Genomic DNA, 14,806 nt, shown 5'->3' on the forward strand with positions numbered 1-14,806 from the left:
TACATATAATTCATTAATCCCATTAAACTCTTCATAAACAATTATATACTCCTTATCCAACTAGTTGAATGTGATTTAGATTTCCAATTTTTAAGTATTAAATCTTTTTCTGATATAGATCCATAAATAACTTTTGTTGAAATTTTGCTTGGTTGAAGATTTGTATATAATTGGTATTCAGGTATTTCAATTGAAATTTCTGTTTTATAACCTTCATTTCTATTTATATCTTTAATCTTTAAGATCAAACAATCATCATTCATTTCAGTTTTGATTGGTGATAAAAGACCAAGATAATATAATTCTCTATGAAACCAATTTAATGACTTAACAACATTTGATATTTGATTAAATTGTTTAATTAAATCCATTTCAGGTTTGGATAACTTATTAATGAAAATTTCAATATATTTTTTAGTTAAATCTGGTAGTTTTTCATTAATTTCAAAAATTCTTGAATCAGATTCATTTATCTTAGTTAAATCAATAGAAGCTGTAATCATATTTGAAGCAAATGAAACATTTAAAATTGTATCATTTAAACTTAACAGTTTAATTCCAGAGATTGATTGTAAGGCAACAAATTGTTTAGTCCAAATTTGTACTCTTGTATCCAGATCCATACCATTAATTTTAACAATATGTTCTTTTTGTTCAACAATTTCTTCAATTTCTTTATATTGTGAAACTTTTTGTGAAAGTTCATCATTTTTAATTTGACATTTTTCTAAATTTTCTTCTTGATTATTTAAATCTTTTAAAATTTTATAAAGATTATTTCTTGTTTGCATTACATCTTCATTTTGTGAAGCTTGGAAAATTTCATTTTGTTCAATAAGATCATTCATTTGTTCTGATAAATTTTCCAGTTCTAAATCCAATTCTTCTTCAAAATTTGTTAATTCTTTTACTTTATTTGAAATATTAATAGAATCTTTCTCTATAATGTCCAAATGATCAATTAGACGATTATCAAGCTCATTTAATAATTGATAACTCCACTCTAACCATGATACTTCAGCTTCTTTATCAGACAATGTTTTCATTAAAAGTAAACTATCACTAAGTCTTCTTTGTTCTTGAGTATCTCTAATTTGATAATATTCACGAACTAACTGAGGATTTTCTTCAATAAATTCATCATTATAATTATCAAGAAATAATTTCAATTTAGACATATCTTTTTGTAATTCTGAACAACTGAAACTATAAAGTTCTAACCAAGGTATTTTAATTGATTTAGCCTTCAGATAATCAATTTTTTTTACTTCTGTGTTATTTTCAATTTGATTTAATACAACTGTGAAATCTTCATTGATATTTAAATTATCAAAAAATTCAACCCCAAGATCTTCTAAAAATTGTTTCAATGGAACAGGTGCATACTCATCATCATCATAATCATCATCCTCTTCACTTTGTGAAGGTTCTTGTAAAGGTACCAATGTAGTTGTTTCAAATGTATGTTTATTTGGCAATAATGATGTTCTATGAATTTCCTTTGCAGATCTTAATGGTGTAAAAGAACTTCTCATAAGATCTTGAGGAATTATCAGAGGACCACTAAAAATTGAAGGTTGTAAAGATTGTCTATTAGAAGTAATGCTTTTTCTTTCTCCTGTACTTTTTCTTCTCTTTTTTGGAGTGAGTGAATTGATTTTTTCTCTTAAATTCAAAGTAGCAGATTCATTAAGTTGATGTTTTCTTTTAGATGACATTGGGGAGCCTGTTTCTGAAGTATGTGATTTTGAAGTTCTCAGAGGAGTCATTGAGTTGGATTTATTAGATTTGGTGGTGAGCGCTGGACTTTTTTGTGAGTTTAAAGATTCAAAAGGTTGAGGTAAAGGTGAATGATCTGAAGCTATTCTTGTAACCTCCATAGATACTTCAGTTTGATCAGCTATACTGAATTGCGTTTCATCAATTTCCATTGCTTGTGTTGTATCATTAGCTGTATCATCAAATTCCTTTTGTAGTTCAGTGTTATAATATGTATTTTGCTTTGTAATAGCATCATCTGTAGATATACTACTTGAAGTTCTTGTAGCCAAGTTGGAACCATTGTTTAATTGATCAATTTCCTCAGTGTTCTCTCTATTATTGGAAAATGGTTGTGTAAGATCCATATCAGGTTCATTGATTTCATCAACAATATTATTTGTCTTTTCTGAATATGGTTGTGTAAGATCCATATCAGCCTCATTAGCTTCATCAACAGTATCATTTTGAAATAAATCCTTAAGACTACCAAAAGGTCTTGAGCTTGTAAGTTCATCTGAAGAGTCTTGGTGTTGTGATTCTAGTTGTGATGATGGTTCAGGGAATGATGATCTTTGATCCAATGGTACTAAAGATAATTGTTGAATATTACCCAGAGGTTTTGTCAAATCCATAGTATTATCATCATCTGTATATGGTTGGGTTTCATTCATTGACTCATCATCATTATATATTGCAAAAGGTTGGTCTTCAGTTGGTAATCTATTTGGTGAAGAATAGACATGACTATCATCTTCCATTTCAACATCACTACTTGGATAATTAGTCGGAGCATTTTGTTGTGAGCTTGAGGGTATTGAGATATCATCATCTGAAACCTGACAGGATGATGGTAATGCTGCGATTGTTTCTCTTCTTTTTGGTTGTTTTTCTTCAATATTTGAACTTTTTGTATCGACTTTAAAATTATGAAGTGTAACTTCTGGATGGAAAGAGACTCTTCTTCTAGATGGTTTCTTGGTTTGGTTTTGTTGAGTATAGATTGTCTGTTGATGATCTCTGAGTGCCAATGGCATCACTTCAATAGTATGATTACCATCATCTTTACGTTTTAAAATACCTTTAGCGAATGATTCTCTTCTATTTTCTTTTTCAGTTTCAATAGGAATTTGATTCTCCTTGTCTTCAGTGTGATTTGAAGACATTGTAGCAAAGGAATTTGGTATTTGGTGATGGTGGATTGGTGGATTAGTGTTTGTTTTGTTGGATGTGGTGATGATTTTGAAGATAAGTAGATATCAAATCGAAATGAAAACAAACTTCATCTTAGTTTATTAAATGTCACCATGGTAACAGTCAAACAATCCACAAAAACGTAAACAAACATTGAAATCCGGGTAAAGTATTGAGATTTATATATATTATCGCGAATTCATTCTATACTTTTAGAAATTCAAATATTGTAAATTATGAGATTTGACTGGGTGTTTGAAGTTCTTGATCTTGTAGATTTGCCACAATTCTTAATGATGGTCTTTAATGCATATGATATTGATAGTAAGAAGGATCTCAAGGCTAGAATTGAAGATAATAATCACAAAATCATCAATATTATGGCGACGTCTATCAAATTTAGCCAGTCTTTGGACTCTTATTGATAAGATGGGAGAGATGAGCCGGGGCTCGTATGCAGTAATTAATTTTTTTTTTCTTCACATACATTAGCTGAAGATATACGTTAGATTAAGTACATTTATTTCAAATATAAGGTCCTCAGATTGCATTTTAGAACTTTTTGGAATATGTCACAAGATACTCTAGTGCCTATTGAACATCATGGTCCATCTATTGCTGTGAAATTTTGGGATGATGACCTTTTATTTGTTGGTCATGGTCCAATATTGAAAATTTATAACTATAAAACATCAGAAATAGTGAAAACTATTCGTATCTTTAAAAAAAATAAGATCCATGGTATCGCATTTGATAGAGATACATTTTTATTCTATGGTGCTAGATCATTTAATATGTTATCTTTTGATCAAATTATGGAACAACAGAATATTGTTGATAATGAACAAATGATTAATGATTGGATTATAACTGCAGAATTTAGTGCTAATGGATTAGAAGCTTTTATTCTTACAGCTCATAATGTCATCTTGAGTATTGATTCATATTCTCAAACTTTACAATGGGAAAAATCAGTTTATGGAGAAAAATCCATTTTATATTCTGGTTCAATTAGAGTTGTTTCAAAACAAGATGTTTATATCAATGCTGGTACAGTTATGGGTGGTGTTGTTATTTGGAATCTTTACAAAGAGGAAATTGTTCATACTTTATTGGGCCATGAGGGGTCTATTTTCAATGTTCAAATGAGTCCTTCTGCCAAATATATAGTTAGTTGTTCAGATGATAGATCAATTAAATTATGGGATCATAAAACTGGTGATTTATTATCAACTGCTTGGGGTCATACTGCACGTATATGGAATTTAAAATTTTATGATGATGAAAAATCTGTCATTAGTGTTTCTGAAGATTTAACTTCAAGAACTTGGAATATAACTGAAAATCAAGAATTATTACCATATGAAACATATCAATTACATTCCGGTAGACATATTTGGGGCCTTGACGTTAGTGACAAAGTTAAATTAGCTGCTACTGGTGGTAATGATGGTCGTATTAGGCTCTTTTCAGTTAAAACAGGAGAAACTGAATCTTATAGAAAAACTTTTACTTTAGAAGATATTACAAATTCAGCACCTGATTATATTATAAAGAAGAATGAAATTGTTAAAGGTTTTTGGAAATTAAAGTTTGGTCTTGTTATAATAACATCTGAAGGTGGTATATTCATTTATAAAGATCAAAAATGGGAACTACTTAGAATTGAAAATAAATTTAATAATTTCTCATTAACTAATGGATTCACTGATGATAATATAATCATTTTCACAAATACTAAAGGTGATTCTTTATTTTTAAAGTTTGATGAAGAAGGAAAAATTATCAATGAAAAATGGATAAATACAGAAGTTACCAAAATTGTTAATGCATTAAGTACCAAAGATGGATCAAATTTTTATTTAATGATTGAATCACCAAATAAAAACGAAAAATTAGTTGTTTATGAATTTGATCAAAATTTTGAAATTTCAAGAACTGTTTTTTTGGAAAAAGGTCCTACATTTGTCACCACATGTTTTGAAGTAAATGGTGATTTCATCTTTGCTGGGTTTAGATTAAGTTCATTAGGTATTTATAGTCTTTCAACTGGTGAAGAAACTAAATTTATCAAAAAATTATCTATAAGTGATACTGTGACATCTATCAAGAGTATTAAATCTGATGATAAAAAGACATTATTAATCATTTCAAATAGAGATGGATATTATGTTTATATCAAATTTGATAAAGCTACAAGTGAATGTGAATTCATTCATTCAAATAATACAAGAAGAGGATTTTTAGAAGGTTCATATAATATTAATGATGAATTAATTTTATTTGGATTTAAATCAAGTTTTTTCTATATTTATAATGAATCTAGAGATTATGAAATTGCATATGAAAACTGTGGTGGTGCTCATAGACAATGGAAATTATTTTATTCAAATGAATCTTATGAATTTGTTTATACAAGAAGTGGTTCACTTACAATTAGAGAGATTCCAAAGGCTAAATTTGATTATTATTTAAGTGAAGGTACTCATGGTAGAGAAATTAGAGATATTTCCATAAGAAATGATTCTTCAAAAATTGATGATTTATTATATATCACAGGTGCTGAAGATACAACATTAAAATTGTCATCATTAAATAGTACAAATGGACAAATTAAAAATCATTGGACTTTAAGAAAACATACATCTGGTTTACAAAAAGTTAAATTTTTAAGAAATGATTTAATCGCTTCATCATCTGCAAGAGAAGAATTTTTCATTTGGAAAATTGATGAATCTTTTAATACCCCTTTTATTATTCCTTATGCATCATTAAATCCATCATCTGATAATCCAGATTTAAGAATTATGGATTTTGATCATCTTGAAGTTTATGATGAATCAGGAAAATTACAAGGTTTATTCTTGGTTAATGTTTATTCTGATTCAAGTATTAAAGGATGGTATTTTGACCCTGAAACTGGAAACTTCACTCAATTAATCAATGGATTTTATAAGACATGTTGTTTGTTTGATGTGAAGTTAAATATTGTTGATAATAATGTATACCTTTTAACTGGTGCTACTGATGGTTATTTAACATTATGGGATATAACAAATGAATTTTCATTGAAAGTTCAAAACAATAAATTACAAATGGTCACTGAATTGAAATCAAATAAAATTTCAAGTCCAATTTCAACAATTTGTGTTCATCAAAATGGTATTAAATCATTTGAAACTCAACTTAATAATAATGAAATTTTAGTAGCCACTGGTGGTGATGATAATGCATTAGCCATCACATCTTTCAAAATCAATAATTCCGGAGTGGAAGCTAAAATATATTCCAAAATTGAAGATGCTGCATCATCAACCATTACTTCATTAAATATCTTGCCAAATGATCGTGTATTAGTTGCATCTGTTGATCAAATTTTCAGAATTTGGAGTTTTAAAACTGGTGAATTGAAATTAATAGATTCAAAGAGTACCACTATTGCTGATACAGGATCATTAGATTCAATAAGTTTAGAAGGTAAAGATATTGCATTAGTTGGGGGTGTTGGTTTATCAGCTTGGGAAATTAAAAATTAGTTTTAATTATATTATATTTATAGAAAATTTCATAGAATTACATAGATAAAAGTTAATCATAAATAAATTGTATATTTTACAAGTTGTAATTTATTTTCTCTATATGTACATGGAACTTCATATCTTTTTTTTTGTCTAATAACACCTTCTAACCGTTCACCATATTTATTCTTCATTAACCTTGACGTTGTTTATGTTTTTTGTTGGCTTTGCAATAGATGTATGTACGACCTTTTCTTCTAACAACCTATGATTCAATATGTTAGTATATGTCTCTGTACTTGAATATTTCAGTATCTTTACTTACATAGCATTCTTCACAAAACTTTTTAACTGATGTTCTAACTTTGAAAGTTCTAACTAGAGAAGGCTGTATGAAACCAAATGGAGCACTTCTAAGAAGAGTTGATGGTCTTAAGTGACTCGTTTGAGCAGCAACAGTGCGGAATAATGAGTTCATTGTTTAATATGAAGACCCAGATTTGTAGCACTTGGAGATCTATATAAATGGGTCAACCGTATCATCATTGGTATTAACTTTTTTTTTTCAACTGGGTAGTAATGAAAAGTTCGGAAAGCGCACGACTTTGGTGATAATTACATTTCCTTTAACAGTGATGGTTTGAGGGAGATTTTTGTGGAAACAAGAGTATAAAATCAGTAGATAAAAGCCCTATAAATATTCTAAAACAGTTAATATTCTATGAATATGTGAGTTGTCTTAGAGTCAAGTCATTATGATAATTCCATCACCGCTCTCTTTTCAGGCGACTGCCCGTACCGGCTTTTTAAAAATCCCATAGTTTGTTTATGTTGACACTTCAAAAGCTAAAAACAGAAACAAATGGTTCAAATTAAAAGAGTTCATTGAAAGTCCAATTTATCTGGCCTGTGCTAATAGATACTGAAAGATAAGGTAGCTTATAGCTCAAGCTTTCAGACTACACACGCAATGGAAGGATGGAACGAGGTATGTTCATATATGATTACACGCCAGAAAACACACAAGTACTAATATCATATCATTTTTAGATCACAAGGTCTCCCGTGATAAGGCCTCCAAAAAATGCCAAATCAAACCCTGCTACAGTGACTTCTACTATATTTGATGAAAAAAGTGACATAGTATGGATAGGCGATTCATCCGTGAGTAATATACTGCCCCAAGATTATTGTGCAACAAAATTATAGTATATATTTGCTAACCATTATTTGTGATACAGGGTTTCATCGCTTCATATACAGGTCAAGTCCTAAGTCCATATACACGTTTCCCAGGTCATAAAGGTGCCGTGAAACAGCTATTATCCCATCACAAAGGTGTTATATCAATTGATGATAAGTCGTTAAAGCTTACAAACAGAAGAGGTTTAGTTTTATTCCAATTAACACCATCAGATCATCCAAGTTTGGAACATATTTGTGCTATGGAATTTATATCACCAAATGAAATTATAGTGGCGACAACCACTGCTCTTTTAAGAATTGAAACACATAAGGGTAAAATAGTGAAAGAATTACCATATTCGCATGAAGTTGTTTTAATATCATCTAGTAAACGTTATGTGGCATTGGGGAAAGTTAATGGTTCAGTTGATATTTTTGATCCAAAATCAGACACTATAGTGAAAACTTTTATTTCAAGTTCAGGTAAACTTTCAGATATTGATTTAAAAGAACATACTTTAGTTACTTGTGGATTTTCTCAACGTCATGGTACTTATGTACTGGATCCATTAGTGAATGTTTATGACCTGAGAACTTTAAAACCTTTGGCACCTATAGCTTTCCCAGCAGGTGCTTCTTTTGTTAGACTACATCCAAAACTGTCAAGTGTTGCATTCATTGCCTCCAAGACTGGTCAACTGCAAATTGTTGATATGTTTAATCCTACAAACGTTTCACTTTTCCAAATTGATGCTCGTCCTATGGTTACAAAATTTGAATTATCATCTACAGGTGATTTTTTGGCCATTGCTGATGGTTATTCACTTCTTCATTTATGGTCTCATAATCCAGAACATTCATCCATGTCTTCAAAAATACCTCTGGAATACCCAACCATGCCAGAGACAAACACAACTCCAATATCGATTGATGATGACGTTCCTTTGAATACAATTGGTATGCCGTACTATAAAGAAACTTTATTATCTGCATGGCCAGCTCAAACTGTTTTCCGCAGTGCTGGTACTTTACCAAAAACAATTGATTCATCCATATTACAGAATGCTCAAAATATTGATGGATTACTTATTGCTCCTTATGATAAGGAAAAATATGGTAGAAGAAATCTTGCTAAGAAATATGTTTCAGTTAAAAATAATAATGAATCAAATAAATTCAAAAGTTTTAAAGCTTCCAATATACCAACATCTCACAAAAGTCCAAAAGAACAAGAGAATTTATTTGAAATTAAAGAATCAGATGCTCCAGATAAACCACCACCAGCTTTTAAAAAATTAGAAATCTTATATAGTAAATTTGGTGTTGGTGATTTTGATTTTGATTCATACAATTCAACACATTTCACAGGTCTTGAAGTTCATGTTGATAATGCATATACAAATTCTTTATTACAACTTTATAGATTTGTTCCAGAAATTTTCAATTTTGTTCTTGGTAATTTAGCCATAGAAAATTTAGAACCAAATTCAATATTAAGAGAATTAGGTTATTTATATGATATGATGGTTAAATCATTTGGTCATCATTTCAGACCCACAAATTTCCAACAAGCATTGTTATCACTTGATGATGCTATAAAATCAGGATTAGTTGATAAAGATAATGATTCCACTACAACCATAGCTGCTGATGTTGGAACAAAAATTAAAGTTTTTAATAGAGTTCTTCTTGATAATCTTGTTAAAGATGAAATGAAACAAGCAGTACCACAATCAAGATTTTTAAAATCTCATATGGTATTTGGTATAGAAATTGAAACAAGAATAAGATCAATGTTTACCGGTGCTATGTCAACAGATATAAATATTGTCAACTCCCTGGACTTATTACCACCACATACCAATACCCAAAAATTAGCAACAAGACATGCCCTTGATCCTTCCATATTAGCATTTATAGAATCATCAACAAATATAGTGGAACAAAGAAGCATACTTAATGAAGTATCTGGCCAATTGGAAGCTGTTGAAATTAATCATGCAGTTAGAAGACTTCCACCTGTTGTTTCATTCAATTTACATTTAAAATATGATGATTTGAAAGCAATAAGAGGTATTAAAAATTGGTTAAGACCTAAATTTTATGCAGCTCATAATAAAGGAAGAATTTCAATTTATGATGATGTTAAAAACAGTTTGATTGCAGATTCATGTGATGAATATGGATTAGTTGGTTATGTTGCAGAAGTTTCTGGAGAATCTGATAAAGATAAACATTTGGTTACATTTGTTAAGATTCATAATGATTTTGAAAAAAAAACTGAATGGTATTTATTTAATGATTTCCTGGTAACTCCTATTCCAGAATCTGAAGCTTTGAATTTATCATATTGGTGGAAAAAACCAGTAACTTTGATTTATAGAAATTCTAAAGAACCTGGTCGTTTTGATTATGCTGCATGGAGTAGAGGATTAAATGATCAAATCTTATACAGAGATCATTTTGCAGCTGGTACAAGAGAAGGTAAAAGAATTGAATATGAAATGTTAACAAAAGAAGAAGCACCTCAACCTGGTACTTTGATTGCAATTGATGCTGAATTTGTGACATTAGAAGAAGAACAATTTGAATTGAAAAGTAATGGTACACGTTCAATGTTGAAACCAAGTAAACAAACATTAGCAAGAGTTTCTGTTCTTAGAGGTGATGATGGTCCTCAAATGGGTGTTCCATTCATTGACGACTATGTAGTAGTTCAAGAGGGGATTCATGATTATTTAACATCTTTTAGTGGGATCGAACCTGGTGATTTAGATCCAGCTACAAGTGATAAATCTTTGGTTAATAGAGAAGTTGTTTATAGAAAATTATGGTTATTAATCAATTTAGGATGTGTCTTTGTTGGTCATGGATTAAACAATGATTTTAGAACTATAAATATTAGTGTTCCAAAAGCACAAGTTCGTGATACTGCTGTTTTCTTTTATAAAGGTCAAAGAATTCTTTCATTAAGATTTTTAGCATATATCTTGTTGGATAAGAAAGTTCAAGCTGGAAATCATGATTCAATTGAAGATGCTCATACAGCTTTATTACTTTATAAAGAATATTTGAAACTCAAACAATCTGGTAATTTTGAAACAATTTTAGATAATATCTACAATGAAGGTCAAGCATTGAAGTTTAAACCTCCAGAAAATTTTTAAAAACTCATGAATAGTTAGTTTTCTTCATGTATTATGTGTGTAATATGCAAATAATTTATAACGTCGTTTGATAAAAAAAGAATGATAAAATTTATAAATAATCGTAAACTAATTTTGAATATAATGATCAACTCAGTTTTTGTACATGCTCCTCTGGTGTTCTAACAGCTGCCAAATCAATTCTTTTATTCTCAGGTGAATTATTAGCTCTATCAACAGCTCTTGTAGTTGGTGCAACAGGTGATCTTAATGAATTTCCTAACCCAGTCATTGACATATTGGCAGTTTGTATTATTGATGGTCTTTGTTGAGAATACATTTTTTGATGAGAATTATTTTGTTGTTGTTGATTATATTGAGATCCAATCGTTGGATTTTGAGAACGACGATTATCTGAAGAAGATGATGATTCACCTTCTATCCAAAGTTTAAAAATTTTAGCTTGGAAATCATTTGTATCAATATTTTTAATAATTGATGAATTATTACGTCCATTTAACTGGGATTTATCTATTGATTTTGAATGTATTCTCTTCACAGATTCAACACTAGGATTGAAAAATCTTCTAACATTGGTATATTCTCTTGATACTCTTTCAAGATCACGTCTTAATGAAGGATTATTTGAATTATTACTTGCAGATGGTAAATCAAGTAATGAATTTTCTCTTTGCAGCCATAATTTTTGTTGAGTTCTAGTTTCAATATTTGAATTATTTGATTTTAAAAATTGATTAAAATTTTGTGGGGTACCAACTGATGGTTCTCTTTGAAGTTTACTATTTGATACAAAACCAACACCTGAAGGTTGTTTACCTTTAAATCCAGATATTACTGATGCTGTATCATTTGGAACACTTTCACCACCGATATTTTGCATGGTAAATTGCCGTAGTGAATTTGTTGAACTTGCTAAAGATTTCATATTTCCTAAAGTTCCACTTATATGATCATTTGAATGTATGTATTGTAATGAATCTTTACTTTTTTCATGTCCATTTGTTGTTGGACCTTCTGTTCTACCTTGTACTAATGAATTTGAAAAAGGTTGATCACCAAATGCTCTCACAGCACCTGTTGATTGTGAAAGTATCATATTTTGATAATATTCTGATAAACTTTCTTTATATTGATCCACACTTTGATCTTGTTGTTTTTGATTTAGATCATCAACTGGTTGCTTACCAGCTGTATCATTTAACGTAAGATTTGAAGTCATAGCTGCTAATGAATTTCTTAAAGCTTTTGATGCACCAACTTCTGGTTCAGTTGATTCTTTTGTTTGTTGAGATGATGTATTAGATGACAGTGGTGATCCTTGAGGAATATGTGTATGACTAAACTGTGCTGGTGCTTTATAACTAAGTTTAAGTTGAGTATTATCTGGTTGGTTTGACTGAGAAGATTGTTCATCATCACTAAACTCTTCAACTTCTTCTTCAGATTCTTCTTTTTTACTACCTTCATGATTCTCATCATCAGATGATTCTTGATCGTTATTGAACTCTAACACGACTTTCCCACCTTTTCTTTGTTGTACTTGTTGATGTGACCTAGTTCTAGCTAATGGTTGTAAAGTTGATAATTTGGTGAAACTTCTATTCTTTCTCACCAATGTCCCATCAGTACTCTTTGATCTATTCAGCCCTGGACGTTGATGTATTTCCTCTGTACTTGTGATTCTTCCTAGTTTGTTCAAGTTTCTCCCATACGAAGCTGATCTGGAATGGGATCTAGCTGAGAACTTCTTTGTTTTCTTCTCTTGTTGTTTCTGTGCTGGCATATTGTAATTCACTCTAAATAGCTAGTAAACTATGACCCTCAAAAACAGTAGCAAAAAACCCACCAAACACCACTTTTTTCCTTGAAAAGATATATCTTGACTTTTGATAACCCACTTAGTCTAAGTAAAACCTCTGAATACTATTCCAGTAAAGTTGTTTGTTGCAATACGCTTGAAATGTCTGATCTTTCTGATTACTTTCATATAAGAAAACAAAAGTCATTTTCTAAATCTCATTCCCATAGTTAATACTGACACGGGAAATGCAGTACTTTAAATTGGCAGATCATTTTATCGGGAATTTTGCTACCAAAAATAAAGCACACGCCAGCCAATTTTGACACAACAACAACAACGAGATCGAGACAAAGCAGAACAACGAGATGGATTTATTTGAAGTGTCAGACTTCTATTTGAACAGGATAGTCAGTGCCAATGCTGGTAAGAATGGTGGTAAGAAAGAGCTTAGTGTTTTGCCAGGATCAAGAATTAAAGTGCTGCTCCTTGATCAATCTACGGTTCCTATAATATCATTGAATTCAACACAATCTGAATTATTACAACATGAAATCTATTTAATCAATAGAATTGACAATTTCAATAGAGATAAGATGCGTCATTTGAAATGTATATGCTTCTTAGAGCCAACAGAAGAATCAATAAATAATCTTTTAGAGGAACTCCGCAATCCAAAATATTCAAGTTATGAATTATTCTTTAATAATACATTGACAAAGACTCAATTGGAAAGATTAGCTGAAAGTGATGATTTAGAAGTTGTTACCAAAGTGGAAGAGATATTCTTAGATTATTTAACAATAAATAAAGATTTATATTCCTTAAATCTAAAACAAAGAATTTATGGAGACTCAATAAACTCTTGGAATGGGATTGCATTCAATAAATCTGTCCAGGGGTTAACATCATTATTATTATCATTAAAAGCAAGACCTATAATTAGATATGAAGCAAATAGTAAAATGGCTGCAAAATTATCAAAAGAATTGATTTATGGAATTGAAAAGACAAATTCTTCATTATTTGATTTTAAATTAAAAGATTCACCACCTCAATTACTTATATTAGATCGTAAAAATGATCCAATTACACCATTATTAGTACCCTGGACTTATCAATCTATGGTTCATGAATTAATTGGGATTGAAAATAATACAGTTGATTTATCAAATTCACCAGGTATTACTGAAGATTTAGCTAAAATTGTACTTAGTGCAAGACAAGATCCATTTTATGATGAATCAATGTTTTTAAATTTTGGTGATTTAAGTGATAAGATTAAAGATTATGTTTCTAACTATAAAGATAAAACTAAAACAAGTAGAAAATTAGATACAGTTGATGATATGAAGAGATTTATTGAAGAATTCCCAGAATTTAAAAAATTATCAGGTAATGTTTCAAAACATATGTCATTAGTTTCAGAATTAGATAGAAAAATTAATCAATTAAGATTATGGGAAGTTAGTGAATTAGAACAAAATTTATCTTCTCATGATCAACATAATTCTGATTTACAAGAAATTGATAAATTATTATCAAATAAACCAGATCAACCTGGTAAACCTTCGGGACCACCAATTTCTGAAGATACTAAAGTTAGATTAGTTGCATTATATGCATTAAGATATGAAACCAATTCAAATAATCAAATTCAAAGATTAAAAGAAATTTTAAAAAAACAAGGTGTTCCATTATATAAGATTGCAATAATTGATTATTTAATTAGATCAAGTGGTGTATCACAAAGATTAGATGATGAACAATCAATTTTCGATAAGGCAACATCAAATTTAATATCAGGTTTTAAGACAAATCATCAAACAAATAATATTTATATGCAACATGTTCCAAGATTAGAATCAATTTTAAGTAAAGCAGTCCGTGGTAAATTATCAGAAAGAAATTATCCAATCCTTTCACCATACCAAGGGATTTATAATAATTTAAATCAAGAACGTGCTCAAGATTTAATTGTTTTCATTATTGGTGGTACAACTTTTGAAGAGGCAAGAATTGTTTCTGAATTGAATTCTATAAATAAAAATGTTCGTATTATACTTGGTGGTACTTCAATTCATAATACACAATCATTTATTGATGAAGTGGAAGATGCTGGTTCAAGATGGCCAAAGACAACTGCAGGTGAACGTTTAAATTCAAGGGTTAACTAAGCCTCTATA

At 29.8% G+C, this 14,806-nt stretch overlaps 5 protein-coding genes across 5 annotated transcripts; 3 read left to right on the top strand and 2 right to left on the bottom strand.

Annotated features, from left to right (window-relative positions):
* Positions 1-41: 41 nt before the first annotated feature.
* Positions 42-2,924, bottom strand: SPC105 (kinetochore-microtubule binding complex subunit SPC105; the record flags this gene model as incomplete). Its single annotated transcript, XM_011273227.1, has 1 exon — positions 42-2,924. One exon carries the CDS (start codon positions 2,922-2,924, stop codon positions 42-44), a length of 2,883 nt encoding a protein of 960 aa, XP_011271529.1.
* Positions 2,925-3,521: 597 nt separating this feature from the next.
* RTT10 (tRNA (34-2'-O)-methyltransferase regulator RTT10) lies at positions 3,522-6,488 on the top strand (the record flags this gene model as incomplete). The annotated part of the gene is made up of 1 exon (XM_011273228.1): positions 3,522-6,488. One exon carries the CDS (start codon positions 3,522-3,524, stop codon positions 6,486-6,488), a length of 2,967 nt encoding a protein of 988 aa, XP_011271530.1.
* Positions 6,489-7,440: 952 nt separating this feature from the next.
* Positions 7,441-10,822, top strand: PAN2 (poly(A)-specific ribonuclease; the record flags this gene model as incomplete). Its single annotated transcript, XM_011273229.1, has 2 exons — positions 7,441-7,458; positions 7,712-10,822. The coding sequence occupies 2 exons, from the start codon at positions 7,441-7,443 to the stop codon at positions 10,820-10,822; spliced, it is 3,129 nt and encodes a 1,042-aa protein (XP_011271531.1).
* Positions 10,823-10,949: 127 nt separating this feature from the next.
* TCO89 (Tco89p) lies at positions 10,950-12,605 on the bottom strand (the record flags this gene model as incomplete). Its single annotated transcript, XM_011273230.1, has 1 exon — positions 10,950-12,605. The coding sequence occupies one exon, from the start codon at positions 12,603-12,605 to the stop codon at positions 10,950-10,952; it is 1,656 nt and encodes a 551-aa protein (XP_011271532.1).
* Positions 12,606-12,988: 383 nt separating this feature from the next.
* Positions 12,989-14,797, top strand: VPS45 (Vps45p; the record flags this gene model as incomplete). The annotated part of the gene is made up of 1 exon (XM_011273231.1): positions 12,989-14,797. The coding sequence occupies one exon, from the start codon at positions 12,989-12,991 to the stop codon at positions 14,795-14,797; it is 1,809 nt and encodes a 602-aa protein (XP_011271533.1).
* Between the last annotated feature and the right edge of the window lie 9 nt (positions 14,798-14,806).

Source organism: Wickerhamomyces ciferrii, contig 00256, assembly GCF_000313485.1.
Source record: "Wickerhamomyces ciferrii WGS project CAIF00000000 data, strain NRRL Y-1031 F-60-10, contig 00256, whole genome shotgun sequence".
NCBI classification, from domain to species: domain Eukaryota; kingdom Fungi; phylum Ascomycota; class Saccharomycetes; order Phaffomycetales; family Wickerhamomycetaceae; genus Hansenula; species Hansenula ciferrii.